This window comes from Girardinichthys multiradiatus, chromosome 17 (assembly GCF_021462225.1).
Source record: "Girardinichthys multiradiatus isolate DD_20200921_A chromosome 17, DD_fGirMul_XY1, whole genome shotgun sequence".
Lineage (NCBI taxonomy): Eukaryota > Metazoa > Chordata > Actinopteri > Cyprinodontiformes > Goodeidae > Girardinichthys > Girardinichthys multiradiatus.
Window position 1 is genome coordinate 7404282 of NC_061809.1, and position 22259 is coordinate 7426540.

Genomic DNA, 22259 nt, shown 5'->3' on the forward strand with positions numbered 1-22259 from the left:
AAATTAAATTCTAAACTTTTCCGCTATATTCGAATGTGCACTGTAACCCTTTACCTGTTGTACTACTGACCATGTTTGACTGAGAGCAAACACATGGTAAGTACGCACAGTAAAACAAAACTGGGCTTTCAAGTTTCACCTTGTTATTTCTATTATTTAATTCTCTGATTCAGTTTCCTAACTGGCCTGTGAGAGCTTTAAATACCTAAAATATCTTTTTGTGTGGGAGGGAAAAATGATGGCACAGTGAGAACCCTCACACTACCTGAATGCATGCTGAGAGCCTCTGGTGAGGCCTGTTGGTGAACATTTCTTTAGAAACAAGACAAAAAACACAGTAGAGGCATCACAAAAATAACATTTTACATAAAAAACAGCAAAAATGCACTCTGTATTGAGCCTGAAACAGAAAGAAAAAAAAAATTTGAAAAGCTTCAGTGTCAGAGCTGCTTTGTCATGTTTATGTTGAAAAAGTAATGTCGGTAAAGTAGGAATGGATGTAATCCCTCTTTCATGTTATATCAACAAAACTGCTGAGGAAATGCTTCCCCACAGCATGATGCTGCCACAATAAACATCTCTATAATTCTATCCCAGGCCTATCTGGTATGTTCCCTGATCTTTAAAACGTTCTTCTTCAGGGAATAGTTAGACTTGCACTAAGATTAAATGACGCACAGATGAACTCATTAATTAACGGTATTAAGGGGAATCAGAGAAAATGTGCCTGAATGACAGGTTTTCATATGTAAAAATCATCACTTACCTTCCGCTTCAACATTATGCATCACAATGAGCTGATCTCTCCTAAAATCTCAATTAAATACATCAAGGTTGGTGGTACTTTCGCATGCACAAGTGTCGATTTTACCAAAGATAGCAAAACTCCGATTTTCCAAATCTACTTTATCAGAAATCAGCCTGCAGTGTAGACACAAATAAAGCTGAACTTGATTTCCAAAACAACTAATGCCTTTTTGATGAATATTCAAAAATGTTCAGAAATATGACTGGAAGCTTCTATGCCAAAAGGCTCACTTACTAAAAAACTCATGAAACAGACATGGCAGTAAAGAGCACCTGGAAATCCAAGTTTCAAGAAGCTCATTCAGAAGACTGTGAGAGACTTTACAGATGGCTAACCCACTTAATGTTTGCTCACTGAGTTGGCAGCTTGGGTTTTTACAGCATCAGAAATTTGTGATTGAAAATATGACTAACGCACCTAATGCAAAGGTAATTGTATCCTTTATTTATGTTGTACAAGAGCTAGAGATTTTGGGCTATATTTTCCCCATTCTCACACCACTGTAGTCAGTGTGCATCAAATCAACACGCTAGTAAAAGACAGGGAATGGATTCTTAAACACTACCAGTGTCTGGAATTTCACAATGAGGATAAAACACAGACAGCCAAATAATAGGCTTTGGCAAGCAGAGAGCAGAGGATGTTAATTTGTTCTGTAATGACTGTGAAGAGCTGTGGAGGCGAGAGCATGATGCATGGTGGCGAGTGCCAGCTGATCACTGGGAGAACTCCAAGACTTCATAGGGTGTGTGTGTGTGTGAGAGTGTAAGGGTCTATAGTTTCATAGATCTCAGAGAAGAATCAGTATTTAACCTTTTCCACACAACTCACCTGTACATGAAGGGTGCCACCGTGGCAGTATTGGGGTGGTTGTGTTGCTGCTGCTGTGGAAGCTGAACCACTCCATTCCCTCCGAGTCCTCCACCTACAAGCATCCCATTGGATCCGGACAGGGCTGAGGTACTGGTAGACGAGGTCATGCTGGTCCGTTTGCCCTCTGGACCCCCGGCGGAGCGCTGTATGTAAAAACTCCCACCTTGTCCTCCTTTGGTCAGCTTGGCTCTCTCTGGTTCACCTGACCGCATGTTGCCACTGCTGTTTAAGACAGCTTGGTTCTGGTTCTGGGACTGGCTCTGAGGTTTGTACGATGTTGTGGACGGACCTTTAAGTCCTGGTTTCGGGATGCCGCTGGAAGCTGAGGAAGTGCCTCCATCTTTCTTCCCTGACGATGACTTTCCTCCCTTTGGGATGAGGCTGGCTATTTTGGAGGTTTTCTTTGCAGAGTCCACTGCATTCTCACGCTCTTCTTTTGGAGGAGAGCTATCCTTTGACATTCTCCCAGACTTGTGTTTGTCCTCTTTGTCTTTGCATGGAGTCAAGGACCTACTGCCACTCGCAGACGTTTTTGGGGAGGATGAAGACGAGGTTTTGGTAGGTGCAGAAAGGGATGAAGCTGGCGTCTTTGTTGAGTTCTGTTTGTTGGTAGCACTGCTACTGCCATTACTGGACACTGACCCAGTCGGAGTCTGTCCATCATCACCGTACTCTGATAGGTCATCTTCCTCCTGAAGAGTCATTTCTGACATGGATGGTGATGCTCTTGAGGCTGATCGAGGGTTAATAAGTCGGAACTTCTCCAGCATTGACCTCTGCGAAGGCGCAGCTCCCGACCCGACTTTGGACCCCTCACTTCCATGTGGTTGAAGTGCTTCCAGGGCCTGGGATGAAGGAGTGGTGGAAGGTGAATGAGTGGGGCTTGCCAGCATGGAGGAAGTGGCGCTGTGCTTGAGGTTCATGGACTTGCTGCGCCAGGACTTCCCAGCTGTGGGTGAGGGGATGGCAGAGGCCAGCTGCTGCCCACTGAGGCTGGTGGGAACCATCCCACCGATACTACTCCCATTCATCCCACTGGGTACAGGGATGCCCCTCGCTGACTCTGAACAAAAAAATAATAATAATAATAATAAAAAAATAAAAAAATCACAACACAATAATTTCTGTCACCTCAACACATACACACACAGCATTTAAACAACACACATGGGCTAAATGTTACTGTGTTGGCCAAAGAAGAGTAAGCCTTCAAAATGCAGCCAACAGATCATCAGCATTAGTATCCACAGCCCAGGAGATACTATTGTTTAAAAGTTCTGGCTTACTTTCCGGGGAAGAGAGTTTACATTGATGAGAAAAAAGGAAACATTATTAAGCAGCAGGAGAGGAGAGGAGAGACAACAAGGTGAGATCATGAAGTTATGCACCAATAGACTGCCTGGCTGTCAGTCAGCGCCATGATCAGGGCTCAGCTGGCTGTGAGTCACCTCCGGTCTACTCTTTAATGCCACTCCAGAAGGGGCGGGGGGTGGGGGTCTGAATGTTTTCTGAAACCTTAAAGCCTCAGTGTCACACAGTTGCTCAGACTGCTGGGGATTAAAATAACTGGGGATTAAACACTGTAGGTGAGTTGGGAAGGTAAACAGTTTAGTGGCTTTACACAAGAAAGAACATACAGTCATAGTAAAAAGAAAGTACACCCTGTTTCAGCTCTGGACTCAGGACTGATCAGGATTTCCTGCTCTGACTGACAGACAGACATACAGTGGTATGGAGATAGTAAAAAAGGAATCTGGCCACTGACCATTTTTTCAACCGTTATTCATCAGTTCAACAAATGACAATCAGCAATATATTCGCGTAGGTGACGTTTGGAATTTTTTGGGGGCGAAGCAATGTACACACGCACAGACCGATTTGTCAATTTAGAACACAAATGTCAAAACATTAAAGAACTAGTTGCCAAAAATAGAAAGTCCCCTATTTGGGATAACTTTGACTTTCAACCGGATGAAAAAGGTAAACCACAGGATGTAACTAAAGCGCTGTGTCGCTTGTTCCGGCGTACAGTGTTATTATGAAGCTTAAGGGCAGAACATAGACGGGCATACTGTGAGCAGCCTGGACTCCACGCGTACTGTCCGCGGACGTTTGAGGTTTCATAGTTGAGCGTACTAATTTCCTACATTTCTGGTAACAAATTTCTACAATTCCCAGACTTTCTGCCATGGCGTCATCTGACGGGGAGGCAGAGCTAATTTGCCATGTAGTTTTTGAAAAACAAAAAGAAACGAATGGTGGTGTGAAAGGCCATTAAACTACATTAGGGATGAAAAAGGGGAATACACCTGTGCGGTGCAGAGTGGCAGTGATACTGCACGTGCTTGTGACCGGCTGCTTGGAGCAGTGTGTCAAATGCAAAACAGTTTGATGTGAAGACTTTTCCCCACCGAATAGTTAATTGTATGAAACCGCATACGCGTTGATGGTCAATCAGTTCATCCAATCGCCCAGCCTTAACTCAAACTATCACTAGATGTTTAAAAGCAACACCCTAACTGGAGGTCTCTTCCGATTCAAATGGAACTGTTCCTTTCAACTTCCGCAACATGCTTGCTTAGAAGAAGAGATTCCTGCAAAGTCTTTGTTTATTTCTTTTTTTCTTTGAATTGTTGCTTTTTCTCCTTCTTTGTTGGAAAGCAATTTACTTAATGCAATAGGTTGAATTTCCTTCTATGGATAACTTTTTACCTATAAACAATAAATAACTGACTATAACTGACCTTGATTGTACAACATGAAGGAATGCATTGGACTGGATGAAACTGGACCTGAATGTTACCATGTAATTGTATGAACTACACTGACTTGTATTGAATTTGGAATGATATATAAATCTAACCAGTTTGTCCAATAGAGTGTTGAGACGATGTTTATTGTGATATAACTGAATTTAATATTTATCATTATATGTGTAAGGCGTCCTTGTTATTTTTCTTCTCTTCAAGTAGTTTCTACATATTAATGAAGGAGATTGCAAGCCTTAGTGTGATGAAGTGTGTGGGTCCACTCCATTAATCCCACCTTTAGAGGTCCTCCATCCCCACCCTAGAGGCTACTTCACAAGACCACCCTTTCACTGTGCTGTGATATAGAGTTGTCATGACAACCAGACCCTTTCTTTATTTGGCTCATCTGACAGGGAATGAAATGCAAATTCCTTTATACAGTGGTAGACTTTCTGGTAACACATCCAGAAAATCTTCAGAGAAGCTGAGGTTTAAAATCACCCAGTTAAATACTGCCGACTGATTAACTGCCACCTGCAGTAAGGTTCCATATGCAGCTCTTTACATTATATACACTGCTCAAAAAAATAAAGGGAACACTCAAATAACAACTCCTAGATCTGAATGAATGAAATATTCTCATTGAATACTTTGTTCTGTACAAAGTTGAATGTGCTGACAACAAAATCACACAAAAATCATCAATGGAAATCAAATTTATTAACCAATGGAGGCCTGGATTTGGAGTCACACACAAAATTAAAGTAGAAAAACACACTACAGGCTGACCCAACTTTTATGTAATGTCCTTAAAACAAGTCAAAATGAGGCTCAGTATTGTGTGTGGCCTCCACGTGCTTGTATGACCTCCCTACAACGCCTAGGCATGCTCCTGATGAGACGGCGGATGGTCTCATGAGGGATCTCCTCCCAGACCTGGACTAAAGCATCCGCCAACTCCTGGACAATCTTTGTTGCAACGTGACGTTGGTGGATGGAGCGAGACATGATGTCCCAAATGTGTGCTCAATTGGATTCAGGTCTGGGGAACAGGCGGGCCAGTCCATAGCTTCAATGTCTTCATCTTGCAGGAACTGCTGACACTCCAGCCACATGAGGTCTAACATTGTCCTGCATTAGGAGGAACCCAGGGCCAACCGCACCAGCATATGGTCTCACAAGGGGTCTGAGGATCTCATCTCGGTACCTAATGGCAGTCAGGTTACCTCTGGCGAGCACATGGAGGGCAATGCGGCCCTACAAAGAAATGCCACCCCACACCATTACTGACCCACTGCCAAACCGGTCATGCTGAAGGATGTTGCAGGCAGCGGATCGCTCTCCACGGTGTCTCCAGACTCTGTCACCTCTGTCACATGTGCTCAGTGTGAACCTGTTTCATCTCTGTGAAGAGCACGGGGCACCAGTGGCAAATTTGCCACTCCTGGTGTTCTCTGGCAAATGCCAAGCATCCTGCACGGTGTTGGGCTGTTAGCAAAACCCCCATTTGTGGACGCCGGGCCCTCATACCATCCTCATGGACTCGGTTTCTAACCGTTTGTGCAGACACATGCACATCTGTGGCCTGCTGGAGGTCATTTTGCAGGGCTCTGGCAGTGCTCCTCCTGTTCCTCCTTACACAAAGGCGGAGGTAGCGGTCCTGCTACTGGGTTGTTGCCCTCCTACGGCCTCCTCCACGTCTCCTGGTGTACTGGCCTGTCTCCTGGTAGCGTCTCCATGCTCTGGACACTACGCTGACAGACACAGCAAGCCTTCTTGCCACAGCTCGCATTGATGTGCCATCCTGGATGAGCTGCACTGAGCCACTTGTGTGGGTTGTAGAGTCCATCTCATGCTACCACGAGTGTGAAAGCACCACCAACATTCAAAAGTGACCAAAACATCAGCCAGAAAGCATAGGTGCTGAGAAGTGGTCTGTGGTCCCCACCTGCAGAACCACTCCTTTACTGAGTGTGTCTTGCTAATCGCCAAAGATTTCCCCCTGTTGTCTATTCCATTTGCACAACAGCATGTGAAATTGATTGTCAATCAGTGTTGCTACCTAAGTGGACAGTTTGATTTCACATAAGTTTGATTTACTTGGAGTTATATTGTGTTGTTCAAGTGTTCCCTTTATTTTTTTGAGCAGTGTAGATATTGGACAAATGGTTAACAATGCACAGTGGTAGTTGGTAGTTGGTAGTACTGTTGCCTTGCAGCAAGAAGGTCCTGGGTTCGATTCCTGGCTTGGGGTCTTTCTGCATGGAGTTTGCATGTTCTCCCCGTGCATGTGTGGGTTCTCACCGGGTACTCCGGCTTCCTCCCACAGTCCAAAGACATGCCTGTTAGGTTAATTGGTCACTCTAAATTGCCCTTAGGTGTATGAATGAGTGTGCATGGTTGTTTGTGTGTTGCCCTGCGATGGATTGGCGACCTGTCCAGGGTGTTCCCTGCCTCTCGCCCATAAATTGCTGGAGAGAGGTACCAGCTTCCCCGTGACCCACTATGGAATAAGAGGTAGAAAATTACTGACTGACTGAGGTTAACAATGAATTTGTAATAAGGATCCAGCTGTTTCCTCTTCTGAACGTCCCATGTTACAAACATTGAAAAAAACTTGAGTAAAAGCTTACATACAGATAAATGTATTGTCGCCCCTGGTAAAGATGTGTAAAAAGCATAATTTCATCAATATTATTTTCAGTTCCATAGTTTCATACTAAAAACTTCTGAAAAATCTATCCTTTATTTATTCGCTGGACAATTAAAAAATATATACTTTAGTTTTTCAAGTTGATTAAAGTTTCTAGGAAGCTTCTAGACCTCTAATAAGTTCAATAAAGCTTTCTTTTTCCCTGGTGTATAAATATGACTTAACACAAAGACCAATAAGGCTGGTCAAGGACCCATATGTCCGGAAATGGAGGTTAAAAAAACAATCTTCAAAGCTTGCTGATAGAGAACTGCAGGAAGGAGCAGCATCTTGGGGACACCATCTCTCAGTAGCAACAGCGGACTCAGGTTACTGCAAGGTGCTATTGCAGGAAAACAAGCCCACATCATTACCCCTCCCACCACCATGCTTGACATTTGATATAAATAGGATTTGGTGCTGATTATCTTTATGCTAACTGGTTGTTTGGGAGCCATTCCAGGAAAAAGCCTTTTGTGTCCTACCGGCACAAATAGAAGTTGGAGTTTGCAAAATGATACTGGAACTTTCACTGGAACCATATGCTTTGGTCTGATGAAGCTAAGAATTAGCTTTTTAGCAACAAACACTAGCTGAGTTTGTTGCAAAACAAGGGATGGTATGGTGGAGGGTCTGGGAGGCTGTGGGCCAGTGAATCTTGGAAGAGTAATAAAACTCTGTTTGCCTTCACCTGAGGTCATCACTGGGTCTTTCAACAGGATAATAAATCCAAAACATATGGTCAAAATAACAAAAGAGAATGTCAACTGTCTTCCATGTCCCTAGACCTACATTCAATAACAAACCTGTGGGTGATTTTAAGAGAAGAGGTGTCTGGATAATTTAGAGAGATTGTGCAAGGAGGAATGTCCAATCTTGTAAGAGGTTCTAAAAGAGTAAGTTAAGTCAAGTAGTCTGTAAAAATTACCACAAATAACTGTGTAACTAGTAATTTTGGTAACATCAATTTTTCGTTCATATTGTACTGGTAACCCTGCTGGATAAATGTGCTTTAAACAAAGGTTAGATTTCTCTACATGTTTGTCAGAGAGTTTATTTTAGGGCTATATACACATCTTTACCAGTGGTGCAAACACATCTAGGCCTGTGTATAGTAGTACCAAGACAGGTCAAATGCTTTTACTTTTACTGGTTTTTGCTTCTTTATCCCTGATATCAATGAGCTAATTTTTATAGCAAATAGTAAGGGAGTAGAAAGCAAAAACAGATGCAAAACAAAAGGGATGTCTGATTTGAAGAGGGCAAATGTGTAAAAAAAGAACTTGAAAGAAGCCAAAATCTTCTGAGAAATGTGTATGAAACGGCTCACGGCAGAGACTTCCTGTATCTGCTTCTCTGTGTACTGTTTTGCCCAGAAGGTCGGAGCTGTGTTGCTGACATTTTCCATCAATTGATTTATTTTCCTTTCCTTTGTTAGCACTTTTCTCTGTTTTCTTTTCAACCAAACTACAGTTTCATCCCCTTGGAGTAAAGCTTTAGTTCTTGAGTCTTTTTATTAAAAAACAGAGTTTTTGTTATAGAATGACATGACTGTTCTGTGAGCAACAAGTAAGAAAATCCTAATCTGTTGCTTTTCATTTCTGTTTTCTACCATTCAGAATGGAACATTAATAAATGAGGGCAGAAAAACTCAAAAGTCTGAAATAAATTCCCAGATGCAGTAAATACCTAAGCTAACTCAAACCGGTTGCAAGGCTTTTTTTAAAAGAAAAAATCATTTTAAGAGCCTCATTATTTTTGACAGGGCAACAGCTTTAATGTGGCCCTCCTGCCATCTCTGAGATGTTTCTACCACCACTTCCTAATGCTGTCATTATAGAACTCAGCTGGAACAAGGAGCTGGGGATGATTCAGCAGACCTGGTAAAACTGTTGAAGCGGAGGAACTGGGAGCAGGGAACAACAACTGCTTTGGGAGAGCTGTGTTGTGCGAGTAGTGCCACCAAGTGGCAGGGATGGGGAATGTAAATTAGTTGCCTCAACCTGTTAAGCCCTAAGGGTTTTAGAAACAATTTCCACCTTAAATTACATACCTGGCAACTGTGTAAAGGTAAGACATAATATTTGCAACTGTTACTATGTCTGATTTTATTGTGATTAAACAAACAAAACAAAAAAATCAAGCACACCACACAGCTCAATGCAATAGAAATTATTGTGTCTTTTTGTAAACCAGGTTCTACCTGATTCTGTACAAAACACATAAAGTTGAATTTTGTTATTTATAAAATGCTGAACTCAAAATCAAAAAAGATTGTTTTCTGTCAGACTTTACGAGTCATCAAAACTGAATTTGACCTTTGACATTGCTTCACTTCATTGGTTTTGGAAAAGATTGCTCTGCACAGATTTTGTGCATTTTTGGCAGTTGAGGTCAAGTCTGTGACTGGGTCATTGCAACACCTTAATTGTTTACTTTTTCAGCAGTTCTGCTGTGGATCTGCTAGTGTGTTTGGGATCATTGTCCTGTTGCTGACTCTGTTTACTCCAAGCTTCAACTGTCTAACAGATTTCCTTTTATTTGACTCAAGAATACCTTGGTATACAGAGAGGTTCATGGTTGGTACCCCTACAAACTGCCCAGGTCCAGTGGCTGCAGAAAACAAGCCCACAACATGACCCATCCACCACCATGCTGGACAGTTGGTGTGAGGTGTTTGTGCTTATATGTCATCTGTGGCTTTCTTCTAATGACCGCTGTGTTTGATGGCAATGCACCTTAACTGTGATATGTTAGATGTTAAGGAATTAATAAGAGAATTATTGACTGCAATGTACCAAGATCATGTAAATGCAAAGCAAGCCAAATCATCAGCTCTCCATCACCATGCTTAACAGTTGCTATGAGGTCTTTGAAGATGTGTACTATAAAAAGTCCCACTGCCATATTCTTTTCTAGAGAAGAGGTTTTCTCCTGGCAACTATTCCAGTCCTAGTTGGTAATACTGTACTGCCGATGGCAATGCTTCTCACCTCTATCATTGCCGCTTGAATACTGAAGAGGCTTGCTCTTGTCGATGCTGTTGAAGCTCTGGCTCCGACGATTGAGGTTGGATGAACCAGGGCTTCTGGATGCCCCACTGCCTGCAGTGGGTACTCTAGAAGGCCCTGGTAACCTGGAGAACCACAGTATAAAAGATACATTTAATGTTAAAATAAAACATAAAACATGGAAACTAAGTCTTTAGCAATATTTAAGACCAGGAAAATTAATCTCCTTTTCTTTTGTGACCATATTATGACATCGGTCAGTCAGAGATATTACCTACCTACTGAAGGTGATATGGGTGAAACTCTTTTAGTAATAAGACTTCATAAAGTATTTGCACTGCTTTAGCTTGTGTTAAACGTATGTTTTTATTGAGATTTTATGACAGAGACAAGAGACAGAGAAGTAAATTAAACCTTCCAGACTTAGTGCAAAACATCTGTACCAAATCTGTACTTCTCTCTGTACACACCATTCCCAGGGTGACATATAGCAGAGGCAGGATCATGCTGTGTGGATGCTTTTCTTCAGATGGATGGATAGAGTTAAAGGCAAATCAGTCCTGGAAGACAACTCAAATAGTCTATTCAAAGTCCAGACCTAAATCCAACTGAGAATCTGTGGAAGCCTTTAAAACTGATACAGACACTTCAAGGCCTACAGCTTTAATAGCAGTGAAAGGTGATTCTAGTAATAACTCAGAGCGCCTCAACAGAAATGCATGCCACACTAGATTTAGAATAAAAAAGTAAAGGTAAGTGTCAGCCACCCTCACATCTTTAGTTCATGTGCAAAACTCAAAAACATTTTGGAATGACCTCATCTTAAATCTGGAAATCATGTTAGTAGGTAGAATGCCAAAGGACCCAAAATGATGCTACAGGGATTGGATTCTGGAGGGGATGAGTATCTCTTGAGATTCTTTTGGCTGATTCTAAGAGAAGACAGGGACCACACATAGTTAGGGAGAAATGCACAAAATTGAAAAGTGGCTCTACTACACTTTAAAAGCCCCCTGCTGTTTTAATTTAGGTTCTGTACCCCAATGCATTTGTCAGAAACATGTAAAAGAAACTCTGCATCATTTCCTTCTTCAAAAGTTATTTGCTTCATTTTGTTTATGTACCACATAAAATCCCCATAAAACATGATACAGTTTGTGGTTATAATGTGACAAAATGTGCAAAGATTTAAGGAGTGTGGAGGCATTCTCCGGCTGACACACTCCAAGCTGAAAGGATCGTGCAAAGATGTCTTTAATACTGATACTGAAATCAAAATGTGTCAGCGTACATGAGAAAGAGAAATCACAGAGCTGACGTAGCAGAGGAAGCGTGTGTTCCTTTGTGGGTTGGGGAGAAAGAGAAGATAAACACTGAGTTAAGGCAACAGGATGTGAAAGATACTACAGAGAGCTTGATGGAAAGCTAGACCAGCCTATTGTTGTAGACACAGTAAAATGTGAACAGTTAGCTACGGCAACTTGGAAAAGTATTCTTTCACCTTGTAGTTCCTGCCACATTTATGTGTCAAGGTATAAACACAGTTCTGATAATGCATAATTGTAAAATAAAAGAAAAATGATGAATGAACTTCAAAAAGTGTTCATACCTCTTACCAAGATGTTTTTTTGGGACTGGAAAAAAATTTTCTTGTTTAGAAGATTAGGGTGATAGCAAGGAGCCCTTCCAACCATAAAGACTTGGAGCTCTTCTCCAAAGACAAATAGTCAAAATCCCAGCAGAAACATGAAAACAATCTGTTATTATAGGAAGGGTTTGATTGATATAATGCCAATAAAGGGTTTTTCATTGATTATTGAAAAGGGCATAAATGATTTTGTAGATGCCATTTTTTAATAAAACAAATAAAGAGATACTTCTTGTTTGAATGAAAATAATTTTAAATCAAAATCTGCTAACCAACTGAATAATTTGGGGTTTAACTGCAAAAATCTGAAAAGTGCGTTGTGCATTTGTATCCCCACACTATGATGCTGCCATCACTGTGCTTCACTATGGGGATGCTGTGTTCAGGCTGGGCTGTAGTGTTTTTCTTTTTCTGCTGCAAATAGAGACTAGTATTTGCACCAAAAAAACTTCTGGAAAATGAAATGTGACCAAAGCACCTTCTTCCACATGGCTGCTGCATCTTCTAAAATAAACTCCATAAGGCTTTTCTAAGAAAAAAAAACTTTCTTTTGTAATTTTTTTTTTACATGGGCCAGATTTACAGAATACAGCCTAATTGTTGTGCTTTGGACAGATCCTTCCACCAGAGCTACATATTTCTGCAGCTCCTCCAGAGTTTATTTATCGCATCAGAGTAGGGAAGAGTAAATGAAACCCAAAAATTAGACAAAAAATCCTAAAAACTGTTTAGGGTCTTAACAAGACAAAATATGAAAAAATTCAAAATGTTTTAATACTAGGATCTGCTTCAGGCAATCCTTACTTTATACAGAAAAATAAACATGGCACACATTTATCAGATAGTGCTTTGTTTCTCCCAGCTCAGCTTCACATGTTCCCATCATTTTCATCATTAAACTCTTGACACAGTTAAAGATGCCAGTGTCACATGTTGATTTGCTCCGGAATTGGCTTAGTCACTTAGAGAATTTCATTACTCCCAAAGAAGAATTACACAAATAATCAAATAAAAAAACTGATGGTGCTATGGTATTAATTAGTCAACTCAGAGGCAAGAACGATACAGTCAGTTTTACTTGCAGCAAGGGTAGCTCACACTCTGCAGTGCAGACTACAAAGTGTTGGCACCCCTCTCTCTTTATTTATACATGCTGGTTCACACACAGAAAGGGTCAGAAAGGTTAGGGTTCATGTGTCTTGATTTTAAACAGAGAGAAAGAGAGTGGGCTAGTACGAGCAGCCCCTAGATGTTGCTGTGATAAAAGCATAACGCACTCCTCTCCCCATCTCCCTTTCTGTGGCATGTAGGAGGGAAAAGCACTTAGAGCAGACATGAGTGATAAACAATACAAAAGTTTTCAAACCCTAACATTATACAACCGCACATTGCAACATATGTGCTTTATCAAATGTTTTTCCCCATTTATTGGAGAATTGGCAGATTTTCCATGGCTCACCAAAGGTTATTTTATGACAAGTTGGATCTTGGTTAAAGGGCCTCAGGTAATTATGCAGCAGAGTAAAGATGGACGTGTCTAATTTTTATTCACAGCCTGAATTTTCTCAACATTCTCTGGATAGCTGAAAACAATATTTCCTATTCCTAGTGACTTTCTGTCAGAAAGATGTGCTGATGGCTCTGCGAGATAATCGATTCATTATGCTTCAAATGTCTGTATCGCAGCTGGGGACGAAATGTAGGAGGAGAAAGCTGCAAACCTCTAAACAGAAACAGATATCATGTGTTCTGATTTTTTCACATTAGGACACAGTTAACCAACCGTCACAATATTAGGAAATAAATGTCTTCACTGCTTTCCAGGTGATGTAGCTGTAGTTGGTTAGAATACAACCCATGCTTAGTTGAGGAATTCCTCTAAATATTGGCAAATTCAGACTTACTGATAAGCCCGTTGTGAAAGTACTGATCTGAAACATGAAAACAAACCCACATTAACAGAACGTTTTGCTTTTAGCATTTCATCTGTTGCCATCAATCCAATGCGTCCTGATATGTTCTGACCTGGAGGTGTGAAATAAATCTTTTATTTCTTATTTTAAAATTTTGGTTTTCACACCATGATTGGATTTAAGACAAACTGCACAGAGTTTTTGTGTGCAGCTTCCTATTTACCAGAAAGGACATACAGGGTATTCAGGACCCTTAAACTTTTCCACATTTAGCCAGCTTATGTCCATATTCATCCAGCCCCCTAAACTCTGATATCTGTAAATAAAATCTAGATTGATCTCAGTATAAATCCAGCTGTTAGGTGAAGGTTTGTCAGAGAACATTAGTGAACAAACAGCATCAGAAACACAGCAGAGAGGTCAGAGAGAATGTTATGCAGAAGTGTATCGCAGAGAGCTGTGTTAAATCTTTAATCTGACACTGGAAAGAGTATGGTACAACTGCAAGCCTAACAAGACATGGCCAGGCAAGGACAGCATTATTCAGAGAAGCACCCTAGGGTCCCAGGCTAACTGGAGGAGCAGCAGAGATGACCAGCTCAGATAGGAAAATCAGTTGAGAGGATAACTATTAGTTGTGAACTCTGCAAATCTACTTTTATGAAAGAGAAGCAAGAAGGAACCAACAAGAGGTCCAATTTGCAGGTCCCCACAAGCCATGTAGGGGATGAGGTTCTCTGGTTAGATGAGTCCAAACTTTTAGCCTTTTTCCAAAATGCAAAATGCTATGTGAGGTATAAAACTATCACTGCATATCCCCCTAAACATACATTTCTAACGGTTAATCACTGGTGGTGATAGCATCATACTTCGGCAAGGACGGGAATATTGGTCAGAGATAGGAAGACTGATTGAGGTAAAAACAGGGCAACCCTGAAAGAAATCCAGACTTCAGACGGATATTTTTTTTTATATTTCTCCAGTAAAAACACGCTATAAAACTAAAAGTTACTTTTATGCAGAAGAACAGAAACATTTAAGCCCCCTGCACAGCACAAAGGAAGAGCAAACCTCCCAGTTACAACCCACGTGCTGAGCTATGCAAACATAAACATGAAAAACACTGCCACCAACAAGCACTATTTCTATGAATTAGCAACTTTTATTCCTACATCTTAGAGAGGCCGACCCTGTTGGTGTGCTGTGGCTTACTAGATACAGTGGGTTGCAGCCAGAGGAGGTCCCCAGTTCAGAGGTGAGGCTGCAACAGGAGGACATGTTCTGAACAGCTGCAGAGTCACAGTCAGGGATAGATCACCACTGGGGGGACTTTGAATAGTATGAAGCTACATATATATAGCAATATTCAAGCAAAAAGAATAACAAATCTAATCTAGCTTTGTTCGCTGTTGGAAATGTTTCAATCTGCAGGTCAGTCGATTATAAAATTAAAAGAAACCGGACAACAAGGAGCAAGAGAAGAAATAAGAAAACAGTAGCTGAATGCATAGCGGCTGAGAATAGATGGGGGATAATACTGCGTACTCAGACAAGGGAAATAAGATACAAAAAGGGGAAAATGGGAGAGACAAAGCGTGGCAATTCAGATGGAAATCAAAAGAAATCCCTTTCATCAGAAGATGCTTTCATCTTCCAAACTACAGGGTTGATGATGCCTCAACAAAAAGGACATGGAAGGAACAATGCAATATAATTTCTGCCCAGTGGTTTTGTTGATGGATCTGAGGTGAAACACTGAAGCCAGTCACCAGCTATATGCAGGTGTTTTAGAAGCAAGTCTGGGATACACACCTAATGATCTTCTAACAAAACCCTTTTCTTTTTCTCCAAGATCAGGGCCTGGAACATCTGGAAGAAACACCAGCAGTCAGAGGCACAGCCTCCATGTCAAAACGAAAGAACAATGCAAGCAGATAGCCAACAAACTGTCAAACACCACCCCCCTGCTGAAACTTTATGGTCCATGCAGAACTATCATACTGCACCAAACATTTGCATCAAAGCAAACACTGGGTTGTACTGGGATGGATTACAGAAGGAAAGAATTAGCCAAAACACAGTGTGTAAAGTGACAATCATTGGTGGAAACCAAGGATATCAAAGCTGCAGGAACTCAAAAGTAAGGATGAACATCTACAGGTCCTTCTCAAAATATTAGCATATTGTGATAAAGTTCATTATTTTCCATAATGTCATGATGAAAATTTAACATTCATATATTTTAGATTCATTGCACACTAACTGAAATATTTCAGGTCTTTTATTGTCTTAATACGGATGATTTTGGCATACAGCTCATGAAAACCCAAAATTACTATCTCACAAAATTAGCATATTTCATCCGACCAATAAAAGAAAAGTGTTTTTAATACAAAAAACGTCAACCTTCAAATAATCATGTACAGTTATGCACTCAATACTTGGTCGGGAATCCTTTGGCAGAAATGACTGCTTCAATGCGGCGTGGCATGGAGGCAATCAGCCTGTGGCACTGCTGAGGTCTTATGGAGGCCCAGGATGCTTCGATAGCGGCCTTTAACTCATCCAGAGTGTTGGGTCTTGAGTCTCTCAACGTTCTCTTCACAATATCCCACAGATTCTCTATGGGGTTCAGGTCAGGAGAGTTGGCAGGCCAATTGAGCACAGTGATACCATGGTTAGTAAACCATTTACCAGTGGTTTTGGCACTGTGAGCAGGTGCCAGGTTGTGCTGAAAAATGAAATCTTCATCTCCATAAAGCTTTTCAGCAGATGGAAGCATGAAGTGCTCCAAAATCTCCTGATAGCTAGCTGCATTGACCCTGCCCTTGATAAAACACAGTGGACCAACACCAGCAGCTGACACGGCACCCCAGACCATCACTGACTGTGGGTACTTGACACTGGACTTCTGGCATTTTGGCATTTCCTTCTCCCCAGTCTTCCTCCAGACTCTGGCACCTTGATTTCCGAATGACATGCAGAATTTGCTTTCATCCGAAAAAAAGTACTTTGGACCACTGAGCAACAGTCCAGTGCTGCTTCTCTGTAGCCCAGGTCTGGGGAATGCGGCACCTGTAGCCCATTTCCTGCACACGCCTGTGCACGGTGGCTCTGGATGTTTCTACTCCAGACTCAGTCCACTGCTTCCGCCGGTCCCCCAAGGTCTGGAAACGGCCCTTCTCCACAATCTTCCTCAGGGTCCGGTCACCTCTTCTCGTTGTGCAGCGTTTTCTGCCACACTTTTTCCTTCCCACAGACTTCCCACTGAGGTGCCTTGATACAGCACTCTGGGAACAGCCTATTCGTTCAGAAATGTCTTTCTGTGTCTTACCCTCTTGCTTGAGGGTGTCAATAGTGGCCTTCTGGACAGCAGTCAGGCGGCAGTCGTACCCATGATTGGGGTTTTGAGTGATGAACCAGGCTGGGAGTTTTAAAGGCCCCAGGAATCTTTTGCAGGTGTTTAGAGTTAACTCGTTGATTCAGATGATTAGGTTCATAGCTCGTTTAGAGACCCTTTTAATGATATGCTAATTTTGTGAGATAGGAATTTTGGGTTTTCATGAGCTGTATGCCAAAATCATCCGTATTAAGACAATAAAAGACCTGAAATATTTCAGTTAGTGTGCAATGAATCTAAAATATATGAATGTTAAATTTTCATCATGACATTATGGAAAATAATGAACTTTATCACAATATGCTAATATTTTGAGAAGGACCTGTACTAGCTGCAGCACTGTTGCCATTGCTTAGAGGAGGCTTTAGATTAATTATAGACCAACCCATGGATTCCCAGAGCCTCTGAAGTTGAACAAATGCTGCATGCATCAGACAGCTGAACTGGGGTGTGTCCATACAGTCTGTATTGGTAGGTTGATGCGATGAGGGTGAGGTTTTAAACCTATTTGTTACACCTTATCAATATCTGCATCAGATAAACAACCATACTAAATAACCTGTGTGCTACTTACACTCTGGAGTTTCCTTTGCTGTGTCTGGTATCCCATATAACTTTAACTTAGTTGCACAGATATTGAAAAACTTTGCAAGGGACAGAATACGATCAACAATGAAGCAAAACCTGCTTTTTTGTTTATCAGTGAAAATTCTTCTATGAATGAGAAACTATGATCTTTGTGTAAGCAAGTTTTTCTACAGTAACTCATCCATAATGGCCTGGATGTGAATAGACAGATTCCTAACAAGTTATTCTACAAGTATGCAGTGCTTTATGCAAGAATTTATATCTGCTGAACTTTTACATTTTGCAATAACCCAGTATAAAGTGGTGCATATGGGGTTTTCAAAATGTTTTACAGATAAAAATCTAAAACATGTGGTGAGCATTTGTATTTTGTCCATTTTTGCCCAGATACCACTAAATGAAGTTCAGTGCAGCCAAATAAAAGGTCCATCTAGAGACATTTGTATTTGTATTTGTACAATAACTTAATAAGTTCTGCCAGACTGGAGAGAGAGAGTCTGTAAACAACATTTTTCAAATTCTCCATTGGATTTAGGTCTGGACTTTGACTGGACCATTCTGACACATGAATATGCTTTGATCTCAACCATCACATTGTAACTGGCTTTATGTTTAAGGTTGAACTGGATGGTGATTCTCCACCTAGGCTTTTAGCAGACTAACGGGTTTCATTACAGAATTGCTGTGCATTTAGCTCTAAAGCATCCCCACAATATGATGCTGCCATCACCATGTTGCATCATACGCAAGGTGTTTTTATGGTGATGTGCACATAGTGTTTTCGCATGTAGCATGTAGCAACTGTAAGCAACACTTTTTTGGGCTTTTCTCATCTAAACCAAGCAGATTAAACCTAGTCAGATTCACGTATTTGGCAGACATGCCATACAACAATACGCATGCCTGGTTTGCATCTTGGGGTTAAGTGTCTTGCCCATGAACACTTAGACCTGTGGTAGATATTCAACTACTGTCCCTCACCGAGACAGAACCACTCAGAGGAAGACAGTTTTCAGGACAGCTATTAGGTGGCAATTTTAAGCTAATTTGTCACATTTTCCGTAAAAAGAAAAGGACAGAAAAGAAAAGAATTCAGCCAATGTAAGAAGAGTGGTTTTTGTTTCTTTTACTTCTTTGGTTGGAAATTGGAGTTTGTTTTCTTTATATCTTGAGTATTTGGCGCCACCTTTAGAATTGGTCACAAAAATCTCCATTTGTAGAGGGACAAAATGGACCTTCGTGGGCAAGTATGAATGGCATGCTTCAATCCTGAGCGAATGGTAGCATCAAGATGAATGTCTGAATTTCCCTGAAGGCCAGAAAAAGTGCATAATTTTGCATGTGCATGAAAAGTTCATTTAGAGCATTACAGAGGGAGGCCTTTCACTTAGAAGTGTTGATCCAAACTGCAATGAAAGTGCTGCCACTCCCTTCTGAAGAACCTTCTGGCACAATGCTTAATCTCTGTCAGGTGTTGCCTGACCCTGAGTGTTGACCTTTGACCTCTCGCTGGTTATATAGGATAGAGTATAATCCAAAGAAGACATACAAATCACAGGTGCAAACTTCAAAAAACATGCCTTAAAACAGAAAACAGCTTCTCAACGAGACAGAAATCATGTGAGAATAATTAGGAGAAAAGAAGCTTACCTTGTGTTTTTCTTCTGCGGTGTCCCTATTCCACTGTGGCCTGGAGGACTTGCATATCGTGCTGTGAGACTGCGAACAGATCAGAGAAGAAGACAAATATACTGTTAAACACAGTCAGATGATGAGTGCAGTGCCTGGCAGAAGTGCTCCTAATCCATGTCTAAATGCAATAATGTGAAAGGGTGCAATCCTTTAGATAGAGGCAGGAAGAGACAGAACGAGAGCCAGGTGAAGGAAAACATGAAGCACGTGGTGGATACTGTTATCATGCCAGGGAATATTTCTTAGATTTTTCACATGATGGCTCACACATGTCAGTAACCACAAGAGTATGACTAAGCCAATAATATCCCTCATTCCATTTATAAAACGGCCGGAGAAACTTTCACAGGTTTGCGGTGGCATCCTTTGAAAAAAAAGTCAAAACACAGCACAGAAAGCGCGGGTGAAGGAAATGCCCACAGCACCAGTCACAGTTAGTCACACAGAGAGATGGGAATTACTGTAATTCTGCATGTTTCAGGCAAGCTGGCTTGTTCGTGTTTGACAGGAATCAGGCTACATGCAGAGTTGTTTTTCATTAACATTAATGATATCCTGTAAACAATAAAGAAACAGGTTTGAACTAAATTCATCTGAAAATTTGCTGCATTCTTGGACTGCCTCTAAGCAGAAGTAGCACTCCCTGAAATAAAACACTGGGCAACCTCCTCCTTTTTTGTAGCCTCAAACCAATTAAAATGCAGATAAATTATCTGACATTCTGGGGCAGGATACAGTGCCGTGCAGTTCTGCTCACATCTCCCTCTTCTCAGTAGCAAGCAGAGGAGACCTACTCAACCCAAGAAGATGCCCCGTCACCATTAACAGTATGTGCATAAAAGCAATAGAAAACTTTTAATGACCAAACGTGACAGATTTATATTTCAAATTATTTGTCCCCAATTCTAAGCCGCCCAGGATTAAAGCCTATATGGTCCATATCAAAAACCACCAGAATATGACAAACCACCTCTTTACAAGGCTAAATGTTTACTTTTAGCAACTTCCCAGTGTTCATAATTAACTACAGGATATCAGAAGATCATGAGATGAAGAAGTATTAAGGAAAAGAAACCAGTTGGACTATTACATATTTTCTGATCTATGTCTCAGTGTCTCAGTTAGCTGAAATGGCTACGATGATAGCTTCCCAGTCAGGTTGTTTCTTCAGGATAAAAATAATTTCAGGATTCCTGGCTTCATGGTATGTAACACCTTAATTAAATAAAATAAATGATTCTGAGTACCCAGAGATTTTTTGATTAAACTTTAGATAAAAAGTTAAACATCTATTCTATCCATCCACCCATCCATCCATCCATCCATCCATCCATCCATCAGGATGCCGTGAAGGACTTGCTTATACGCTTTCCCAAGTCAACAAAACATAAAGACATGCGAGTCAAAGTTCCTTAACATAAAAAAGTTGAGTGTTGGACCTCAGTGGAGTTCAACAGAACCCTGTCCCTTCTGTAAAGGTGCTGGCAAAGCACCACTCCCCTTTGCTTGAGGCACCTGACATTTTGCCAGAGCTGCTTTTAGGTCAACAAAAAGTCTTGGTCCTTAGGCTTACCGAACCTTTCACTAACCTAAGCTTTTGTGTCTGCAACTGATCCAGTCAGTTTGGTTTGCTGATAGCTGCAAGCTGCCTCCACACTTTTACAACCAACATCCTGCAGCCAAGCTTTGACAGACCCCTTCAGCCTGAAAGCTCTCTTCTAGGATAGTAGTTAATATTACCTTAATTTTAAGAGAATTTGGATTTTAGGAGGAAGAAAAATTGTGCTCAAATTATGGTATAGCATTACAGAAACTACAGACCACACGATGCTTAAACTAGACAGGGACTGGGCTGTGCCTGAGCACGAAATCATCATAGAAACTTAAATACGCAACAATTGTAGAATCAGGTTTTTGTCATATTGTGAGGATGTGGTGGAGGACCAAAGCGCAACCAGGATAAAGGTAGCTGCATGGTCAGATGAAAAATGAAATAATAACTGAACTCACACTTACACTAGGGCACACAGGCAGGGTAACAGCCAAGAACACAGAGACATGAAACTAGGGATGTCAGCAGTGGATCCGGCAGAGAACAATGAGAACCAGAGGGTATTAATTCTGAGTAAGGAAGGAAAATGGACCAATGAACACGGGGAACTAACCAGGAGGAATGTGAGGCAGCGGGTAACCAGGAATGCATGGTAACTGATGGAGGTAGGTAGATTAACACAGAATGATCAGGGAATCTAACAGGACAGGAAATAAGTAAACAATGGAAAGAATCAGAGAACATTAACAAGAAAGAACCAGATCTATCAGAAAATACAAACTTAAATACCACAGGAATCCAAAGAAGTAGTCTAAACAAGAATAAATCATGAACCTAACCCAATATGTAACTAAGAAAACAGACAGGGAAGTGCAGAGGAACCAACAAAGAACCAACACTCAAATCCTAACACAGATCCTGACAGTTGTTGTTTACAATAGTCTACCAGAAGACCAGAGGTTAGCCCCTCACTTCACTTTTACCCTGAAGTAGAATCCCATCAACAATATCAATTAGGCTATTTTTACTGTGGAAAAAGAAACCACATAAGCATACATTTACAGAGTTGTCTCATGTCTCTTCAGGTCAAATAAAATATGTATTCACATTTGTCTGTTTAATGGTCCACAACCCTGCAGTACACACGCACCCCACATTGGATACCATCACTGTACAATCAAAGTTTCAGCATGAACTAATGCCCTTAGCCTAGCTCTGACACATGCCGGTAATAAGATGTGCATTGACCTTCACCGTATTAACAGCGTTGCTGTTAATGTTATGGTATGTGAGTGAAGGTTGGGTGAGCACATGGCTCCCAGGGACAGAACC

The 22259-nt window shown here is 41.2% G+C and overlaps 1 protein-coding gene across 6 annotated transcripts in view; it reads right to left on the reverse strand.

Moving 5' to 3' along the window:
* nav3 (neuron navigator 3) overlaps window positions 1-22259 on the reverse strand; it is a 250336-nt gene that overhangs the window by 107782 nt on the left and 120295 nt on the right. For all 6 annotated transcript variants that reach the window (XM_047390367.1, XM_047390370.1, XM_047390368.1 and 3 more), the window contains 3 exons: window positions 19334-19402; window positions 10117-10259; window positions 1640-2744 (listed from right to left, as the gene is read on the reverse strand). In XM_047390367.1, the coding sequence (XP_047246323.1) occupies window positions 1640-2744; window positions 10117-10259; window positions 19334-19402 (1317 nt within the window). The remainder of the gene's footprint in view (window positions 1-1639; window positions 2745-10116; window positions 10260-19333; window positions 19403-22259) is intronic.